Raw genomic sequence first — 22,132 nt, 5'->3', positions numbered from 1 at the left:
TTGCTGAAGCATGTACTAGGAGAGGATGACGATTTCTCTGTATGCAGCATAGGCTACAACAGTGCATTATGGCTTCACCATTGGCCACATGGAGGTGACATCTGGATAAATAATTTGAGTCAAGCTGGTCCAAAGTAAGTGTTTAACCACTTTCAGACCGGACCATTTTGCTGGCTTAAGACCAGAGCACTTTTTGCGATTTGCCACTGCGTCGCTTTAACTGACAATTGCGCGGTCGTGCGACGTGGCTCCCAACAAAATTGACGTCCTTTTTTTCCCACAAATAGAGCTTTCTTTTGGTGGCATTTGATCACCCCTACGTTTTTTATTTTTTGCACTATAAACAAAAATAGAGCATCAATTTTGAAAAAAAAATGCATTCTTTTTTACTTTTTGCTATAATAAGTATCCCCCCAAAAAATGTATGAAAATTTTTTTTTTCCCTCAGTTTAGGCTGATACGTATTCTTCTACATAAAAAAAAATCGCAATAAGCCATTATTGATTAGTTTTTGCAAAAGTTATAGGGTTTACAAAATAGGGGATAGTTTTATGGCATTTTTAATAATTTTTTTTTTCACTAGTAATGGCGGTGATCAGCGATTTTTATTTTGACTGTGACATTATGGCGGACACATTTGACATTTTTGACACATTTTTGGGCCCATTGTCATTTATACAGCAATCAGTGCTATACAAATGCACTGATTCCTGTGTAAATGACACTGGCAGAGAAGGGGTTAACCAGGAGGTGGCAGTGTAGGGGTTAAGTGTGTCCTAGGTGCGTGTTACTAACTGTGGGGGGCGTGGCTGTGTTTTACACATCACTGATCTCTGCTCCAATCACAGGGAGCAGAGATCAGTGTCACTGTTGCTAGGCAGAACAGGGAGATGCTTGTTCACTTTAACGTCTCCCCGTTCTTCTTCCCTGTGATACGATCGTGGGTATCCCTGCGGCGATTGGACTCACGGAGGTCCTGACTGGTGCACACACAGTGGCACGGGGGCACATTTAAAGGGACGTACCTGTACGCCCATGTCCCTGTCCGTGCCATCGTCGTGCGCCGGTCGGGAAGTGGTTAAAGGAATCTTATTCCTGGAGTTCTTCTTCAATGTAGAGAATGTATTAAAGCCCAACTGTGAGAAAACTAAAAGACCCTGCTGCAAGGGTTAACTGTTTGTTTACGCATAGGGCAAGGGTCTCCAAACTTTCTAAGCAAAGGCCAAGTTTACTATCCTTTAGGCTTTAGGGGGGCTGGATTGTGTCCATTTGGGAGTAGAAAATGCCCCAACATCAGTGCTTCATCATTGGATTTAATGGAAGAAATAGTGCCCTATTGTTGGTATCATTGGAAGAATACTGCCCCATTGTTGGTGTCATTAGGGGGAATAATGCTCTTGTTGTCAGTTGGAGAAATAGTGCCCCAAGGGCCAGATAAAGGCAAGCAAAGGGCCACATCCGGCCCCCGGTCACAGTTTGGAGACCACTGGTCTAGGCGATGGAAAAAGTAGTTTTACTTATCTGATATTCCCCTCCCTTGGCAGCTGGTGCTCCCCTATGCTCTGACGGTGGATTGACCCTCAGCATCCCCACATCTAATGCAGTGTTACAGTCTCTGCATTGGTCTTGATCACATCAAAGGACCTTAGACTGTTGGGGTGCAGGGGAGAAGAGGCTGTCCAACAGCATTAAGAAGCCTGTGAGAGGGGAGGATCATCTAAGTAAAGCTGTTTTATCTGGTCCCCCCTAGACATAAACAAGCAATTCACTTTTCATTTTCCCAGAGTCTGGCTTTAAAATGGTTGTTTGGCATGAAATATGAACAAAACATATTCCTCTACCGTGTGTCTCAATTAAGAGCACTAAGTTTCATTCTTGTCTGCTGCCTGGTTCCTCTGCTATCTGTACAAGTCAGGTCTGACAGGTTTTTCATGACATCAAGAGGTAAAAAGTTGACAGGGGAGGATGCTCCAGCACACAGCCTGTGATTGACAGCCTCAGCTCTGTTCCTGTATGCTGGAAAGGGGGTGTGTCACTTTGCTCCAATCAGTCTAAAGATTCCAACACACTATTCCCAATGCACATGTTCCTGCAGAGTGGCTCTGTAAATGGGTGCTGCAGTAACCAGCAGCTGCAACTGGAGATGATCAAAGGGAAAAAATGTGACCAGCACACCACGGATCTGCAGAACGAGTCCAAAGCTTTATTTAGTGATCAAATCTTAGTAACAGAAGTAACATTTTGTCACATGCAGTGGCAGCTGGTGTTTTTTTTTTTGGGGGGGATGGAGCGGCAAACAACCAACCCCGGTTGGCCCATGGCACCTCCTGCTCCCACCAGTCAAGTCATCCGTGCCCCCCCTTGGGGTCTCGCAGTCATCCAGCACTTACCACATCTAGGTTCTTGGCGGGCAGCGATGCAACGGGCACCAGGTGGGCATCTCATGGCGGCTTCTGCTGTGCATTTCATCCCTCCTCCTCCTAGGTGTCCAATATGATCATCTGTCCTTTCAGTCAATCGGATGACGGATCTCACAACCCGCTTCCTGATTGGCCTGGGAGGAGGATCAGTGTGAGATTAGCAAATATTCATTCGCTATTCTCACACAACTGGATGAGCTTAATGTGCAGTGCTCTGCACCCCGAGCCCACCCTATTTTTAAGCCTATTAGAGCCTCTGGCTCTAATCACATGCTTTAAAAAAAACACCCCCCATTGTAATCCATGCATCTGGAACCCCAAATGTAGATTAGGGGGCTGTACACATGGATGGGGGGAGCGGCGCCCATGTGCCCCTAATAGACGGGGCGCCACTGGTCACATGCTTGATGAAGGGGTCCTGCAAGGCTCTGAAACTTTGCTTCCATTACAAAGATGTGATTGTTGAATAAAGCTGGACCCATTCTGGAAATCCGTGGTGTGCTGGTGGCATTCTTTCACTTCCTTCCAATCAGCTCTCTCACTGAGCTCTGCAGAGTGTAACTTAAAGCGTTTGTTACCCAAACACTTCATATTCCTGATATGTGCCTGCTATACCATGCACTTGTATGAGAAAGTCTCCTATTCTCTTTATATTGCTTCCATTATGTGAAATCTTTGGTGATTCTGCTATTCCTTCTGTTTTCCTATTAAAAACTGACCACGCCAAGCAGGAGAACACATCGTCGTCATTTCTCTAGCTATGCTAGTGTACTCTCCTCCAATGATCAGACTTGTCCTGACACACCCCCGCTGCACAGCCATTCACTGGGAAGCTCAGTGTGCTGCTGCTTCTCCTCCTCCAGCTCTTATGCAGCTGAAAACAGAGGGAACAGAAGGAATGTGATCATTTATAAAAAAGGGGAAAAAAAATCTATTTAGAATTTTTTTTTTATATCTATACAAAAATATTTTACCTTTTATTTCTATTTTAAACTGAATGGGTTGTTTTACAAGATGTTTGTTTACAATCACTTTAAAGCAGTGTTTCTCAATTCCAGTCCTCAAGGCACACAAACAGGTCATGTTTGCAGGATTTCCCTGAAATGGATGAAAAGGATGAAGCGGCTGTGGTAAATACTAAGATACTGGCAGTGAAACTGATTAAATCACCTGTGCAAAAATATGGAAAGCCTGAAAACATGACCTGTTGGTGTGCCTTGAGGAATGGAATTGGAATTAAGAAACACTGCTTTAAAGGGTTTGTAAACCCTCGATTTAAAAAACAATAAAAATAACAATCATGCCTATACTTACCTGGTCTGTGCAATGGTTTTGCACAGAGCAGCCCTGATCCTCTTCTTCTGGGATCCCTTGATAGCACTTCAAGCCCCTATTCTTCACTGGGTGCCCCCACGGAAACCCGCTTTCCATGGGGGCACCCATGCAGGCTCACTATTGACACAAACACTGGGACTTGTCCCCGCCCCACTCCCATGTCTCAGCTTTGATTGTATCTGTTCAATGAGGAGAGCGACAGCAGCTGGGGATTCTGCATTTGTGCACATCACTGCATCGGATAGGGCGCAGGTAAGAAAAAGGGGGATGCTGCAGCGCAGGTTTTTTACCTTAATGCATAGAATGTATTGAGGTATAAAAACCTTCCGTGCTGCAGCTCCCCTCCAGAGCCCCCCTTTTACTTACCTGAACCCGATCTTTCCAGCGATGACAATGAGCACAGCAGCTCCAGCCGCCGTTTCGGGTCATGCTACACTGTACCCAAACTAAATTTTTATCATTTTGTTCCCACAAATAGAGCTTTCTTTTGGTGGTATTTGATCACCTCTGGAATATTTTTTTTTTGCTAAACAAATAAAAAAAAGACTGAAAATTTTGAAAAAAAACGTTTTTTTGTTTCTTATACAAAACTTTGTAAATAAGTTTTCTCCTTCACTGATGGGCACTGATGAGGTGGCTCTGACAGAGACTCTTTACCTAGATCAGAGTTGCGGGTGTCAGACTGACACACCACAACAAAGATCACCGCGATGCGTGCTCCCGGGGGCACGCAGCAGCTTGATATCCTGGCGAAACCACTTTGCCAACGTCATATTGCTATATGGTGGGTGGCAAGTGGTTAAAAACAAACCTTTTGTATCACTTTAAGACTTTACAACCACTTTAACCACTTGTTTACTGGGCACTTAAACCCCCTTCCTGCACTGACCAATTTTCAGCTTTCAGCGCTGTCACACTTTGAATGAGAATTGTGCAATCATACTACAGTGTACCCAAATACAATTTTCATATTTTTTTCACACAGATAGAGCTTTCTTTTGGTGGTGTTTAATTGCTGCTGTTTTTTTTTATTTTTGGATAAATAAAACAAAAAAGGACCCGACAATTTTGAAAAACAAAACAAAAACAAAACCGTTTCATACTTTGTTATAACATTTTGAAAACTGGTAATTTTTCTCCTTCACTGATGTGTGCTGATGAGGCTACACTGATGGGCACTGATAGGCTGCGCTGATGGGCACTGATAGGCTACACCGATGGGCACTGATAGGCTGCGCTGATGGGCACTGATAGGCTGCACTGATAGGCGGCACTGATAGGCGGCACTGATAAGGCGGCACTAATGTGCACTGATAGGTGGCACTGATAAGCACTGATGAGGCGGCACTGATAGGTGGCACTGATGGGCACTGATGGGTGGCACTGATAGGTGGTACTGATGATCACTGATGGGTGGCACTTATGGACCCTGGTAGACACTGGTAGGTGACACTGATAGGCAGCGCTGATGGGCACTGATAGGCTGCACTGATAGGCAGACCTGATGGGCACTGATAGGCGGCACTGATAGGCACTGATAAGGCGGCACTAATGAGCACTGCTAGGTGGAACTGATAAGCACTGATGAGGCGGCACTGATAGGTGGCACTGATGGTTGGCACTGATGAGTGGCACTGAAGGGCACTGATAGGTGGCACTGATGGTCACTGATGGGTGACACTGATGGACACTGCTAGGCACTGGTAGATGACACTGATAGGCAGCACTGATCTGTGGCACTGAATATGAGAAAGTATTAGGCATTGATTACCAGTACTGGTGGGCATTGATGGGTGGCACTGTGGGCACTGGTAGGTGGCACTGGTGGGTACTGATAGGTGGCACAGTGGGCACTGGCAGCTGACACTGGTGGGCACAGAAAATGCAGCCACAGCTTTCTGTGTGAGGGACCGATGTCCCTCTGACGGAAGCCAGTGATCTGCTTTTTTTACCCTTCACACTGACAGCGTGAGGAAGAAAAATACAGATTACAGAGCTTCTGTTTACATCACGTGATCAGCCGTCATTGGCTGACAGCTGATCACATGGTAAGGGGCCGGGATCGACCCCTTACTCGGATCTGTGATCAGCCGAGTCTCATAGACTCGGCTGATCACAGAGCGTTCCGTGTGCTACCCGCAGGGACATGCAGGTCCCCGCTGTAGCCGTCTTTCAGCAGCAAGTAGTTAAGCTCCGTGCCCTCTGCTTTCTGAAAACTCAGACAAGCTGTGTAAATACTGCATTTTTAATGGCTGTAGAGAAGAGATTGCTGCAGATAAACAGGTACAACTTATGTAGAATTTGTATAACACATTTTACAGGGTATATGTAAGCCCTTTTAGACACGGTCGGACATTCCGACAACAAAATCCGTCGGATTTTGTCCGAAACAGGTGTTGCATACACACGGTCGGACCAAGTTGTCGGAAAATCGGATCGTTCGTGATGTGATGACATTATTTCATTACGACGGGACTACGTTCAGACTAGTAGCCAATAGCTTTGGTCTTTGATCTGAGCATGCGTGCCACTTTGTCCGATCGGAATTCTGTACCAATAATCGGAAAAAGTCTGATCGGATCATGTTGTCGGAAAATCTTATAGTCCAGCTCTAAAACTTTGTCGGTCGGATATTCCGACGGAAACAGTCCGATGGAGCCCACACAGTCTGATTATCCGAAAACGCGGTCCGATCTGACATTTTCCATCGGAATGTCTGACCGTGTGTACAAGGGCTTAGGGTTGTAAAACCCTTACCAGTTAGCACTACTTTAAATGTCAATTCCTCTGTTTTCCAGCAAAGTCCAGCAGCTGATCAGCTTGTGGATGAGGTATGGATGAGTTGAAGGGTCCCTACATGTCACTGCTCCGTACACATCTTCTGGAAGAATTCAAGTCCTTATCATCTTTATGTTCCTTGCAGCCATGGCAGAAAGGATGTAGCCTGGTAAGTGCGATATAGAAGAGACATAAAAGCCACTTGTGGATGGGAGTGGAATGAGAGGGCAATCCAATTGTTCCTGTGTGTTGCAGCATTGCACATTTCCTCCTCCTAAGGATACAATCCATTATGTTTGCCTTCAGTTTTAAATCGCTGCTCGTTTCCTATAGATGGTCCTTCTCAGCTGGATGTGTGATACCAGGTATGGTGTCAGCAGAAAATGAAAGGGCAGCCTTAGCAGCACCCAGGACATTTAAATGGCACATCGCCCTAGGATGCTGATCAGGCAGGTGTGCCATGGATTAACTCTTCCCTCTCCTCCTTGTCTAAGTGGCACAGAGCATCAGCAAGTGTAGTGAGATTTCTCCCTCACCCCCCCTCCTTGCCATGCTATGCCCACACCTCCCAGCCCCCATCGCCTCCCTCTAGTGGTACACAGAAGCTGCCAATCTACTGAGCTCCGCCCCCTCTCACATTCAAGGAGTTGCAGGGGAGTTCTCCCGGCCAGAGCTGTCACTGGTGGGTCGGGGAAGATGCTGCACGAGAGAGGTGAAGGCTCATCCCTATCACAGTACACAAGGAGGGATCGCAGGGATCGGTGACATCACAGCTTCTCCTCTACAGGACCAGGGGGGATCCTCCAAACATGCCTTAAACAAAGTCATCGCTCCGGCCCCATGGATCTGGATATTACTCAGCTGGGCTAACAGCTTCTAAAGTTACCCACCCGTGTCTACCTACCTACCTACCCCCCTGGCCATGACAGCAGCCAGCCACTGGGATTATCAAGGCAGCCCTTCGTGATCACTGGAGGAGGAGGACATGTCATACAAGTGCTGCTGATCTCCGACTGGGAAAGATGACTTGGAGGATAGTCTCCCTCTTCCCTGCCCTGCACCTCCTCTCTATAGCCCTGCTGTGCAAAGGTAAGTCCAACTTTCCTTCCTCCCATCATCATCTGCTCCCTCTCCCCCCATCCCTGGCGGCATGCTTCCTTAGCGCTGTCACATCTGGGGAAGTGACAGTTCATTTCAATGGCTCATGCCAACAGCCCTTTGTTTAATAAAAGTGCTGAAGGAAAGCATCATCAATTCAAAACATCCTTCAGGAAGCGCCGGAGCTTTCGCTGCCTCCCCCTTCTTCAATGCTGCCAGAGATCCACACTTCTTTCTTATTTCTTTCTTTCTTTCTTTATTTTCCTCATATATAGCCAACATGTGCGTTCAGGAAAATAGGTTCATTACTACACAATATGCTTGATAAGATCAGGCAGCAAGCAGACTTTCTTATGTGTGCCCAATCATTTCTATAATCATCTCAGGGCAAGTTCCAAGAAAAGGAAACTATACTTCCCTGGGTGCTGCCATCTACTTTCTTGTTCAATCATCATAAGTTTTCTAGCCCCAAAAGTATCTATCTACATATAGTTATATATCTATAGGTATATAAATATATCTATCTATAGATGTAGATACACATATTTATCTATAGATATATCTATAGATACAGATCTATATCTATAGATCTACATCTAGATCTATAGATCTATATATATATATATATATATATATATATATATATATATATATATGGACAGACAGATAGATAGAGGGAGTGAGCTTTTGCCATGCAGTCTCAAGCCCAAAAAAAATGTATATATACATTTGGGGATCTTCTGGTATATATATATATATATATATATATATGGGCTGTTGGTGCTCAGTCATGAAAGATACGTTTTCAAGCCTCTGAATAAAAAGAAATAAATGATATATATATATATATATATATATATATATATATATATATATATATATATATATCTCTATATATATACATAAATAAATATATGTGTATATATAAAATATACCTGAAAACCTTGCAAAATCTTTCATAACTGAGTGCCAAAAGTTTATATATATAAATAAATATATATACTATTAAATATATATATATATATATATATATATATATATATATATATATATATATATATATATATAATTTTTATTTTTTTTACTTAGCACCAATAGCCAATATATATATATAGGGTCTTATCTTTCGTAACTGAGCCCCAAAAGATCCCCAAATTTATATATACATTTTTTTGGCCAAAAGTTATGTCATGAAAGATACATTTTCATGCCCCTGAATAAATAAATATATATATATATATATATATATATATATATATATATATATATATATATATATATATACTATTGTTGCTCAGTCATGAAAGATAAGTTTTCAAGCCCCTGAATTAAAGCAAAAATAAATAAATAAAGTATATATATTTATATATATATATATATATATATATATATATATATATATATATATATATATATATATATTTATATAAACTTTTGGCACTCAGTCATAAAAGATTTTGCAAGGTTTTCATATATATATATATATATATATATATATATATAGTGAGCTTTTGGCTCCCTCCTGTGTACAGTAACTTATAGACCAGCAAGCAAGTAGAGCATTTTCTTTAGGGATCAAGCTGGCCTGGTCGCCTGTAATAAAGAATACTAATCCCCAATTACATCAGATCTACTAGCGCCGCAAGAGGAAAGAAAAGTTGTTTTACTTGCCAAGTATTCACATGTGCTTTTCCCTTAACATTTATTATCTTTTATTAGGTTCACAGGGAATAGTTAATGGCTGTCCCCTGCCATACAAATCGGTTCCATTAAGGGCTGTTAAATGTTTGTTTGCATTATAACCCATCGGGGCCTATAACATTAACATTTTTGGTGCCCTTTGGCTGCGGAAGAATTGCATTTTAAAGGGGCAGGGGGCATATTCATAACCACAGCCATCCAATTACATGATTCCACAGTTTTTCTTTTGGCTTGTGATAGCTGCATAATGTACCAGCCAAAGCTGCTATTCTTGGAGCTCTTGTCTATAAAGCATCTGTAGAATTTATGAGATCAGATTTACAAATGGGAGGATTTGAAGGTCAAATCTGTGTTTGTTTTGAAATTTTGCATCTTGATTTTTTTGTCGGTTCTCATCTGTTGCACAGCATACAGAATCTGGAAGTCAAATGACAGCCTGTTTAGTTTCGTCAAAGTCTGCCTCGACTGTAAATGTTTTGATTATGTAAGTAGCTTTATCCCAGGAATGCATTCAGCACCCAAGTTTCAGCTCAGAGAAGTAAAAATTAAGGGTGACATACTAATACGCAAAAAAATTTCGCCAGACCTACCAGTCTGTAATGTTTGCTCTTGGGAACCAATCAGATTGAGGGAAAGTTAAACAACATGCAAATTCCTCCATAAATTGTCTGAATGTTTGAATTTTAAGATTAGCGGCCCATAATACCCACTTCTTCCCATATGCTTCTTTCTTTTGTGTTCCGACAAAAATCACCCAAACATAGATTTAAATGATTATCATTAAACCTCTGCCTGAAGGAAACAATGGGCTATGTATTTATATGATGATTATTTTTGAATGAATAGAGGATAATAGAGATTAGACAGCCATTACATTGGGTCGTAGTAATGTGCTTATTATTCTCTGTCAAGATCGGCGCTCAGAGATTATATAAAGTAATCAGTTACAGGCTACGTTGAATGACTTGAGGAGTCTCAAGGCTAGGGATAGGACAAGATAGCAGGATTACTTAATAACAGAGAACAAAGCGCAATCCCTGTAACCCAAAGCCACCCATTTGAAGACCGGCTTTGATGAGTCTGACCACACTATAGTGTTGAAACTCAAGTTGGGATTGGTTACTGGACATCATTATCATACCACTGCATCAGTGAAGGGAACCTGTACTGAGAGAATATGGAGGATGCCACTGTTGAGCTCTCTTTGAAAATGCATATTGCCTGGCTGTCATACTGATCTAATGGCTTCAGTACATGCTAAGGCAGTAACAAGCATACAGATCAGGAGACTCAGAAAGGAAGTCTGAAGACAGCCGGGCAACTAGAATTCTTAAAATAAAGTCAGCAATTTCCTTTAAATAGGCCTGTAACATGTTTGTCTTGTATAGACAGCACACTCTATTTATCAAAGATGCTTGAAGCACATAAAAGTCCGCATTGTGTGCAATATAGGGGAATTCGCCTCTTTGCTTTGTGTCCAAGTTTGCTTAGTACCTTGTTTGATGTAGTGCCAAGCTTTGCCAATTCTTAAAATTCCTTGGGCACGCAACTAAATAAATATACATCCCTTTACTTATGGTCACTTTGAAGTTTTTTTTTCTTTCTTTACTATTGATATCTGGACTTGCTCACTAATGAGCAATGAATCCTGCTAGCCTAAACACCATAATTACTGTGAATGGCAAATACATAAACAGTGATTCACATGTGACACGTATAATCAGATATACATAATTCACTGACGTGCATGTAATTTGTATGTGTTATACCCTTCTGTGTGCCTGGCAGCTGGGCACAGTTGGTAGCAGTTACTGTTGTGCAGTGAATGGGCCCTTATTGCTCTGCCAACAGATTCACCATCTTGAGGCTACATTATGACAGCACAATACAGGCATTTGGCTTTGCAAATGACAAGCTCAATACAAACATGCTGTGATTCATTAGTTTGTTGGGGACTGTAATATTATAGCAGAGAAGCAGACTGAGAGTATTTTACACACCCTGGATCACTTTGCACGCCTTCCTACATCGAAATTGCCTTTCTATTACTGACACTATGTTTAAGTCAGCTCATAGATGTCTTAGGTGACTACGGTAACACATTGTGGAGTTTTGTTTGGGTGACATCTATCTGCTATAAAAATCCCACATCTTCACTGCATAAATCCTCGAAAGCAGATATCCAGGTTTATTCAGTACAGCTAGTAACAATGGCAGTGTGCCCCAACCCATAGAAACCAGACAAATCAATAGAAGATGAGTTCTGAATGGTTGCTATGGATTACTGTACTTTGCTCGTGGCTTTTTTTGCTTTGTTAAGACAGTCTTAGCCTAGTGCAATAGCCAGCGGTTACCAATCGGAAACCATCTGCTCTCTGTATATAGTTGGCAGAATAGTGGAATATGGTTTCTAATTTAGTTGCTAGAGCTTACGGCACAGCTCTGATCTTTGCACTCTTATTTAATAAGTCAGTCTGTGCTATATTTGGAAAGGCGTTGTGTACAGTGAGCTCAGGTGTAGTTATTGTATCCATAGCTCCCTCATTTTTGTGACCTATCGAAAAAAAGATTTACTGTAGAAATCTCCCTTTTCAGATTGGAAACACAAGTAGAATGCAGCAGATTCTGTGTCTTCATTTTGGCTTGTATAGTAGCAAGTATCAGACTTAGTTTTCACCTTGATGTGCTAAGAAATTAGATCTGTGGGCGTTAAAAGTGACATCTGTACGCACCTAACACTTCTCAGTCTCTTTGCCCCCTCCTTTCCTCTCTTTCTAAGCCTATCTCTTATTTCTCCATATTCCCTATCTCCCTTGTGTGTCCCCTGTCGTCCCTATACATCCCTCCCCCCATTTTTTTTTTTTTGTGCGTCTGATTCTTTTTCTCCTTCATTTGATTCCAGCTAAGTTTTTATTTTATTGTTTCACTAACATATGAGAGGAGACGGTGCACCGTTGACTTTTATTGAGGTGTCTATTCATAGGTAATGCTAGTTATAACTCTCTGGGGATCCAGCTGGAAGCTTTATTTCCTTTTGTATTTCTATTGTAGAAATGAGCCCAGTTATCAGACAGGTCTATTGTTATAAGTCTATAAAGAGGCTGCTATATCTGGATTTGCAGTGAAAGTGTCTTCAGTGTTTTATATGAACCTCAGCCCGGGCGAGATGAAATCAATTGTTGTGTTTTATTGGGGACCTCAACGCTGCCTGCACTATGGAAAATCGACCCAGTCTGTTTTTAATTGCATAGGTTTGATACATTAACCAATTAATGAATGTTTCAAATCATTCCCTGCTATTGCTTTCTCTGCAAATACAATGACATTTCTTGTGGGTTTCCCATTTCGGTCAGCTTATTATATGTTGAGTGAAACATGAATGCCAATAATTCTCACGACAAACGACGATTATACTATAGTATTTATTTATATGTTCATCATATAGATAGATTTTATTCCTCTTAGGTATATAAGTTAGTGCCTACTAAGAGTTGTGGTTGCACGGTATCTGGTGGGCAGTTGAAAAGGCAGTTAGAGCATTTTATTTTAAAATTGAATAAAGAATTTTATTACTATATGGTATTTTCTCATCAAAAGTTTTTGTATATAAAACTATAGAACATAAAATAGATATCAGTAGTAAGAGCTTAGGATGGGGGTTTGCACCCAAACTGGCCTTTTGGGGTTCCCTGTTTATCATAATCTAATTACATTTTATTGGGAACCACATATTTTTCAGATCAGTGTCGTAGCTGAAATTTGAGACACCCAGAACATTGGGTTTCCAAGTTGCAACTACTATCGAGTTAAGAATATTATGAAAAAAAAACGTGATCATCTGCGATCTGATGACCTCATTAGAAACGGTAGATAAAATCTGTGCTCTATTTACATGGTTTTGATTATGGAGATGCACAGAGAAGCAATTATGCCACATCTGGAGCCCTACCTTAAACAGGTTGTACAGAGTTCCTTTAACTCATTCATTCTTGGGTAGATTCCCCGTACTGTGCTCTTCTGTCTGGAAAGAAACCCAAAAGAAGCAGAAATAGACACACCATCCATCACTCAGTGATTTCATTAGGGGCCGAGCCTGTCACAAGACAGATGATGCTATGGGTTTGTGATGGGTGACTTGGCCTTGGTTATTCAGGGATTTCCTAATATAATTACAATAAACGTCATTTTAATCCTAAAAAAAAAAGTATCATCTTTGCATCTGTCTCTGGTTTCTAGGAATAAGGTTTATTCAGACCTCACATCTGTGACAAGGATGTAGATTATAACAAAATTATTTCATCTCTAATATGTCTTTGTACCAGAGGAGAACATTGATTCTCATAATTAAATTGTGAAGCAAATGTAAGTTACTTAATAATTACACCAAGGAAACTCTGTATAGCATTCTGAATGCAGCGCTAATGCGAAGACCCCAGACCAGTGTGTGGGGCATGAGTTCAATCTAAATTTTATGTGTTTTTCAAGCGATGTTTTCCTGATACTTTTTATTTTTAATAGGCAGATTAAAATGGCACTGGGATTCCTTGACAAGACACTGGATCTGTCATCTATTTTCATAACTAGTGATAAATCGATTCCACATCTGCGGAGTTGATCAAACTGAATCTTAATTTCCATAATCAATCAAACAGCAATGGTCTATTTTTGTAATTGGAAAAGCACTATCTGTCCTTCCTTTCTATTAAAAGTCCATAGGAAATTGGACTTGGTTGACTAAATCTTTGTATAAACATTGTTGTGATCCCTAAGGATTCTGCTAAATCCCAAACTAAATTCAGCTTCCTTACTTGGAAAGGTTAGAAAAATAACTATGTCTTCAGGTAGTAGTAACACCAGAGCGAGCTATCTATCTATCTATCTATCTATCTATCTATCTATCTATCTATCTATCTATCTATCTATCTATCTCTCTATCTATATCTCTATCTCTCTATCTCTCCATCTATCTATCTATCTATCTCTCCATCTATCTATCTATCTATCTATCTATCTATCTATCTATCTATCTATCTATCTCTCTCTCTATCTATCTCTCCATCTCTCCATCTATCTATCTATCTATCTATCTATCTATCTATCTATCTATCTATCTATCCATCTATCTATTTATAATTAGTTTTCCCCTAAAGAAGCAAGCATCAATGAATGTGTTAATCTTATCTACCTATCTATCTAGAATTGTATTAATTTTACCATTAACACACAAGGGTCAAGGGCCAAGTGTTAATGCTTGTGTTCACCTCCCAAGACACAAATACTTGATGGTCTTTATTTTCAATTCTCTTCTGCTGATGAAAGCATTCTTCATTTCGCCAAGAACTGTGCAATAATTTGTTGTTTTATCTTCTTACCCGCCATAGTTTAATCCTTTCCCTTCCAGAAGTGACAAGCGTTTATGCAATTGTATCATTAACACTCTCAAGCTGGAAGATGTAATGAGAACATGACACTTTGTCACTGGACTGAAGAACAGACAGGGATTGTTAATGCTTCGGTGCATCCGGGACACATTAAATTAATCTTAAAAGGGGTTTGAACAAGCTTGGATTTATTATGCTGGGAAAGCAACAAAAGTTGTACAGATATAAGGGGGCTATCTCACCCGGCAGCTTATTCCATCTCCACCTAAGAAGAGGTCACCTTGGTGAGGTTGTGGCAATAACAGTAGCACAACCTCGGTGGCACTATGGTTTGTGCCTGGCATGTAGCCTGGTTCTGGTGTGTATGAGTTTGGCAGTGACATCAGGCTGTTGTTTTGTTGGCGTCTTCGCTTGTTCCTTGGCTTCCGTCCTCTCTGGCAGCTGTGTTGCTGTCTCAGTTATGCGAAGGCATGGAAGGGTCAATGTGCTCCTGTCCCAGATGAGCTGTGTTTTCTTCTTCATCTCTGTCTTTTCTTTCTGTCACTTCAAAGGATGGATTTCGGATAGTATAGAATCTTTTACATGGGTCATCTATTTACATATCCCACTGAGCCTTTGAGGGTATTTTTATGCTCAGACTATCCAAGTGGGATATGTTTACCAATGAGTAGCTGATGCGTTAACCCTTTCGTATGGCGAGTTACAATAAGTGCTTAGGTCCACACGATTGCTTAGGGTACATCATTTTCTGGAAATGAAAGCATTAACATATTCCTCTGAAGGCAGCGCTATTCCAATAAGCTACATTGAGAGTTTGTTGCATAGTGCCACCTACAGGATGATTTTGCTCTGGTTTGTTTAACCTGTTCATGACTGCAATTCAACTTCATAAGTTAAATGCCTCATGCTGTGAGAATGTTAATTACAGCCTATCCATGATCAAAATTGAAAATTATATATTCCTTTCCATGTTGTATTTCAATTCTTTTTAGCTTATTCTTATTAATCGGAATGAGCTTGAATGAACTTACTTTGTGAAGATCCCTACACATTCACTTTTTTAAATTCTGTGACAAATATTCACTATGAGTTTTAAGTAGTCACTGCTGTGTCACACGTTTCACAGAGCCTTCTGAACTACAGAGGTGTTTAGAGGAGGAGTTTCAGGAGGCGGAGTCAGTACAGAGAGGTACCATGGGATATGTAGTCCCTAGAAATTGAAAGTAAACAGCAGAATAGACGCTGCAAAGCATACAGGGAAACCAGGAATTTGTGGAAAGAGATGGCCAGCAGACAGGCAGAACACACAACATGAAAGGATATTTTTTCCAGTAAGCTTATATTGGATTGTCAAAAATTTATATTTATTTGTTTAGCTATTACAATGTTATAAAATGAAACTGTATGCTGTGACTATAAATCTCCTTTAATCTTGCAACAGAGAACTGGGCAACTGTGTGTGTTCTTAGTTCTCAGACTCAAAGTGGGTGTAAAGCCACTTTGTAATTTTCAGGCAATCTCCAGTGTTCGATAATGCTATGTGCCTAGTGTGTGTGCTTTATTAAAAAAATGCTGTTCTAGACCTTATTTCAGAGCACCGCTCGGCACTCACGTGACCACCTGCCGTTCCCTCTCCTGATTTGACATTCATGTACTTTTTTTGCAGAAATATCAAAGCTTTCGATAAAATCTACAGACAGTTACCTTACTGCCCTCCATCCATGTTTCTAAACGTATCTATTGATTCTGCCTTACTTCCTTACAGACTTTAGTTCATGACACAGGAAGGAGTTGACCAGCTGACCTCATTAGCACACACCCTACATTCACTCACCTATTCCGAGGTGCACGTTTTTTTAAATGAAATGAAATCAATTAGTGATCACCCTTCTCACTAAATAAACAATACACAATACACAATCAGAGTGTATGGCCATCTTTATACAAGTACGAAGGAGAGAGTGGACAGAAACACTCAGCTTTCAATATCCATTCATAACTCTGCATAGTGGAAACTCACATTCCCACATGCAGGTTTTTTTTTTTTGCGGGGGGATCGGGGGGTGTTTTGGAGCATTTTCACTCATCACACATAGGATAGCACATCCACCTGAATAGTCTGCCCTACACACAGCAATGGCCCAAAGAAGCTTCAGAACTTTTTTTTAGAGTGGAGCTTGTTGTGTTTTTTACTGCAATTTTTGGTGCAGCGCATTTCTGAAATGCAAGGAATGTGAACAGATGTGAACGGAGCCTCATTGTTCTTGTGATAATGCACCAATTTCACATCTAGCATAGTGGGAGCCAACATTTTGTGGCTCGTTTTTCCTGTGACATGCATAGGGCAGCCCGTTGATTTAAATGGGCTGTGCTATATGTGGTTAATAGGACATTTTGTCGTTTTGTGGGTTGGGTGTTTCTTACTGTGCAGCATTTACCACTTGTTTTTTTACATGGCAAAATGTGTTTGCATCTTTTTGGTGTACCATTAACAATTAATGGCACTGAAAATGCAACTAGTAATTTTAGGTGTTTAAAGGTGGCCATACACAATACAAACTGATTTTACAATCTCCTTTAGCTCTGCCATCAATTATGAAGTGTAAGGGACTGCCTGATTGGATATAGAGTGGTTGGCTAGATAGGTGTTTCCCCCTATTGTATAAATTTGGTAAATCGAATGTAGATTGTACAATTAGATTGTATAGTGTATGGCCACCTTTCCTTGCATTTCAGAAATGCGTTGCACCAAAAATCGCAGTAAAAATCGCACCAAGCTCCAGGCTAAAAAAAAGTTCTGAAGATTATTTGGGGCAATTGCTGTGTGTAGGGCAGCCCATTCAGGTGGATGGGCTGCCCTATTTGTGATGAGTGAAAATGCTACAAAACACCTCCCCCCTCGTTAAAAAAAAATAAAATAAAAAAAAACTCTTGTGGGAATGCAAGTTCCCACTATGTAGAGTTGTGAATGGGGCTTGGCAGCTGAGTGTTTCTGTCCACTCCCTTCTATGTACTTGTATAAAGATGGCCATACACTATGCAATCTGTATATTGGGTATTTAGAGAGACGGGTGATCACTGATTGATTGCAGTTCATTTAAAAACGTGCACCTGGGAATGGGAGGGTGGATGATGCAGGGTGTGTGCTAATGAGGTCAGCTGGTCAACCCCTTCCTGTGTCATAACCTACAGTCTGTAAGGAAGTAAGACAGAAGCAATACGTTTGGAAACATGGATGGAGGACAGTAAGGTACATGTCTGTAGATTTTATGGAAAGCTTTGATATTTTTGCAAATAAAGTACATGATTTCTATATTGGTACATAGGGCAGCTGTAAACGTATTATATTTTTATTTAATATAAACAATTAGCAACTGATCTCCTCTTTTCTCTGTCCAAAGATTTAACCAGAAGCACAAGACTAATTTTCCAACAATCTTTCAGTTATGAGATTTTCAGTTAATTTAACCCATAGAAGTATACTTCTTTGAGATTAGTCCCATAAAACTCCCATAATAATTTTCTAACAATCACTCTTTCAGTAACATAAAAGAGTGATTGTGCACCAAGGTGTTACTTAAAAATCATATATATAACTGTAGTCTTAAGCCCCGTATACACGATCAGATTTTACGACGGAAAATGTTGGATGTCAGGCTGTTGGCGGAAAACCCGCCCGTGTGTATGCTCCATCAGACAATTGTTGTCGGACTTTCCGCCAACAAATGTTGGCTAGCATGTCTTCAAATTTTCCGCCAACAAATGTGTGTTCTTTGATTTTGTACACAAGTCCATCACACAAAAGTCCAAAATATAAACACGCATGCTCGGAAGCAAGGATGAGTCAGAAGCGGTCGGTCTTGAAAACTAGCATTCGTAAAGGAGAATTAACATTCGTGACGTCACAAATTATGAAATCTTGAAATGCAGCGCACATTCTCTTCTTTTTTAACCACTTTCAGACTGGACCATTTTGCTGGTAAATGACCAGAGGTCTTTTTACAATTTGGCACTGCGCTGCTTTAACTGGTAATTGCGCGGTCATGCAATGTTGTACCCAAACAAAATTTGCGTCCTTTTCTTCCCACAAATAGAGCTTTCTTTTGATGGTATTTGATTGCCTCTGCGATTTTTATTTTTTGCGATATAAATGGAAAAAGACCGCAAATTTTGAAAAAAAATGATATTTTCTACTTTTTGTTATTAGAAAAATCCAATAAATTAAATTTTAGTCATACATTTAGGCCAAAATGTATTCAGCCACATGTCTTTGGTAAAAAAAAAGTCAATAACTGTATATTTATTGGTTTGCGCAAAAGTTGTCACATCTACAAACTAAGGTACGTTTTCTGGAATTTACGCAGCTTTTAGTTTACGACTGCCTATCTCAGTTCTTGAGGTGCTAAAATGGCAGGGCAGTACAAAACCCCCCCAAATGACCCCATTTTGGAAAGTAGACCCCCTAAGGAAATTGATAAGTGGCATGTTGAGCCCATCGAATATTTTATTTTTTTGCCTCAAGCGATTGAATAATGACAAAAAAATTATTATTTTTTTTTTTTACACAAAGTTGTCACTAAATGATATATTGCTCACACATGCTATGGGCATATGTGAAATGACACCCCAAAATAAATTCTGCTGCTTCTCCTGAGTACGGGGATACCACACGTGTGGGATTTTTTGGGAGCCTAGCCGCGTACGGGGCCCCGAAAGCCAAGAACCGCCTTCAGGTTTTCTAAGGGCGTAAATATTTGACTTCACTCCTCACTACCTATTACAGTTTTGAAGGCCATAAAATGCCAAGATGGCACAAAACCCCCACAAATGACCCCATTTTAGAAAGTAGACACCCCAAGCTATTTGCTGAGAGGCATGTTGAGTCCATGGAATATTTTATATTTTGCCACAAGTTGCGGGAAAATTATAAACTTTAATTTTTTTTAATTTTTTTTTCACAAAGTTGTCACTAAATGATATATTGCTCACACATGCCATGGGCATATGTGAAATGACACCCCAAAATAAATTCTGCTGCTTCTCCTGAGTACGGAGATACCACATGTGTGGGATTTTTTGGGAGCCTAGCCGTGTACGGGGCCCCGAAAACCAAGCACCGCCTTCAGGCTTTCTAAGGGCGTTACAGTTTTGAAGGCCATAAAATGCCAAGATGGCACAAACCCCCCCCAAATGACCCCATTTTGGAAAGTAGACACCCCTAAATTTAGGGGTACACTAGTGAGACTAGGTAATAAATGGCGGGTGCCCTGAAACTATAAAAAAATAAATAACCAACCAGCGTCACCTGTAACAGTTATATGGTGATCACTGGTGAAAGGGTTAACTAGGGGGCAATCAGGGGGCTTTATGCGGTAGTATACGGGGGTCCCTGGCGCTATAAAAAGTTGGGGCGAACCTAAATACCTACCTGCCTAACTAGCGTCACCTGTGACACTAATACAGCGATCAGAAAAATGATCGCTTATTAGGCTGGGTTCACACTGGAGCGATGCGGGAACGCCACGAATCCGCGGCGGGTTCCCGCATCGCATGCCTCCCGGCGGCAGTTCACACTGCCCTATGCGAACTGCTGGGAGTGTCAGTGAAATGTTAATGACACCCCCAGATCAGTTCGCATATCGCAGTGCGATCTGCAAACTCGGATCGCATGGTGTGAACACCCATGCGATCCGATTCTGCTGCGGACCAAAAAAAGGGTCCCGTGCGAGTTTGCGGCGGGTGCGACACGAATTCAGCCATACTATCTGTATGGCTGAACTCGAATCGCACAGAGATCGGATGTGATTTGCACTGCAGTGCGGTGCGAATCACATCCGTTCTCAAACCGCTGCAATGTGAACCCACCCTTAGTGACACTGGCGACGGGGGGTGATCACGGGGTTAAACCTTTATTGGGGGGGTTAGGGGGGTACCTTAGAACTAAAGGGGGCTAACCCTAACTGCCCTAACAGTTATTACAGTCACAAATGACACCCGCCGGGTGATCAGGGGGTTAAACCTTTATTAGGTAATAAATGGCGGGTGCCCTGAAACTATAAAAAAATAACTAACCAACCAGCGTCACCTGTAACAGTTATATGGTGATCACTGGTGAAAGGGTTAACTAGGGGGCAATCAGGGGGCTTTATGCGGTAGTATATGGGGGTCCCTGGCGCTATAAAAAGTTGCGGCGAACCTAAATACCTACCTGCCTAACTAGCGTCACCTGTGACACTAATACAGCGATCAGAAAAATGATCGCTTATTAGGCTGGGTTCACACTGGAGCGATGCGGGAACGCCATGAATCCGCGGCGGGTTCCCGCATCGCATGCCTCCCGGCGGCAGTTAACACTGCCCTATGCGAACTGCTGGGAGTGTCAGTGAAATGTTAATGACACCCCCAGATCAGTTCGCATATCGCAGTGCGATCTGCAAACTCGGATCGCATGGTGTGAACACCCATGCGATCCGATTCTGCTGCGGACCAAAAAAAGGGTCCCGTGCGAGTTTGCGGCGGGTGCGGCGGGTGCGACACGAATTCAGCCATACTATCTGTATGGCTGAACTCGAATCGCACAGAGATCGGATGTGATTTGCACTGCAGTGCGGTGCGAATCACATCCGTTCTCAAACCGCTGCAATGTGAACCCAGCCTTAGTGACACTGGCGACGGGGGGTGATCACGGGGTTAAACCTTTATTGGGGGGGGTTAGGGGGGTACCTTAGAACTAAAGGGGGCTAACTCTAACTGCCCTAACAGTTATTACAGTCACAAATGACACCAATGCAAAAAAAAAAAAAAAAAAAAAAAAAAAGCAATTGGTGTCACTGTGACTGGGGGGGCAGGGGTAATTGGGCCCTGCCTGCCCGATCGGGCCCCCCACCCGCGGGCAGGCAGGGACTTATATATACGCCCATATGCCTGCCCGTGCCATTCTGCCGACGTATATCGTCGTGCGGCGGTCGGCAAGTGGTTAATGGGATAATAATGAAACTGCTTTGCTGGTGATACTGATGGAGTTATTGCAAACAAATTTTCAAAGGCTTCTTTTTTTTTTGTGATATCAAGAATAATATTATTATGCTTTTTTAAAATTTTATTTGGGCAAGTTACCACAACACCATTATCCCGTAGTTTTTAAGATCAAAGATACAACTGTTGGTGTCCGTTGTCAATTTTACATTGTATTTTTTAAAATGTAACTGCCTACTCCCAAACTGTCATTTGAAGTAAAACACATAGCCAAGTATTATTCTCCACATTTTTTTATTGTGCACTAAAAAAAAGAAAACAAATAAAATTATATATGCTTTCTGCCAATAGAACTTAACCAAAAAGTGCATTCTATGCATCCAAAAATATAGAAAATATATCAAATCAAATCATTATTCAACCAAAAAAATTATGTCAAAGAAA

At 41.3% G+C, this 22,132-nt stretch overlaps 1 protein-coding gene across 1 annotated transcript in view; it reads left to right on the top strand.

Moving 5' to 3' along the window:
* The first annotated feature begins 7,182 nt into the window (after positions 1-7,182).
* Positions 7,183-22,132, top strand: part of TMEM132B (transmembrane protein 132B) — a 790,326-nt gene continuing 775,376 nt past the window's right edge. The window contains exon 1 of the mRNA XM_077461820.1: positions 7,183-7,622. Coding sequence (XP_077317946.1) covers positions 7,556-7,622 — 67 coding nt within the window. The 5' untranslated portion in view covers positions 7,183-7,555. The remainder of the gene's footprint in view (positions 7,623-22,132) is intronic.

Source organism: Lithobates pipiens, unplaced genomic scaffold, assembly GCF_037356315.1.
Source record: "Lithobates pipiens isolate NorthernLeopardFrog02 unplaced genomic scaffold, aLitPip1_a1.2 Scaffold_3, whole genome shotgun sequence".
NCBI lineage: Eukaryota > Metazoa > Chordata > Amphibia > Anura > Ranidae > Lithobates > Lithobates pipiens.
This window is presented reverse-complemented; position numbering and strand designations above follow the sequence as displayed.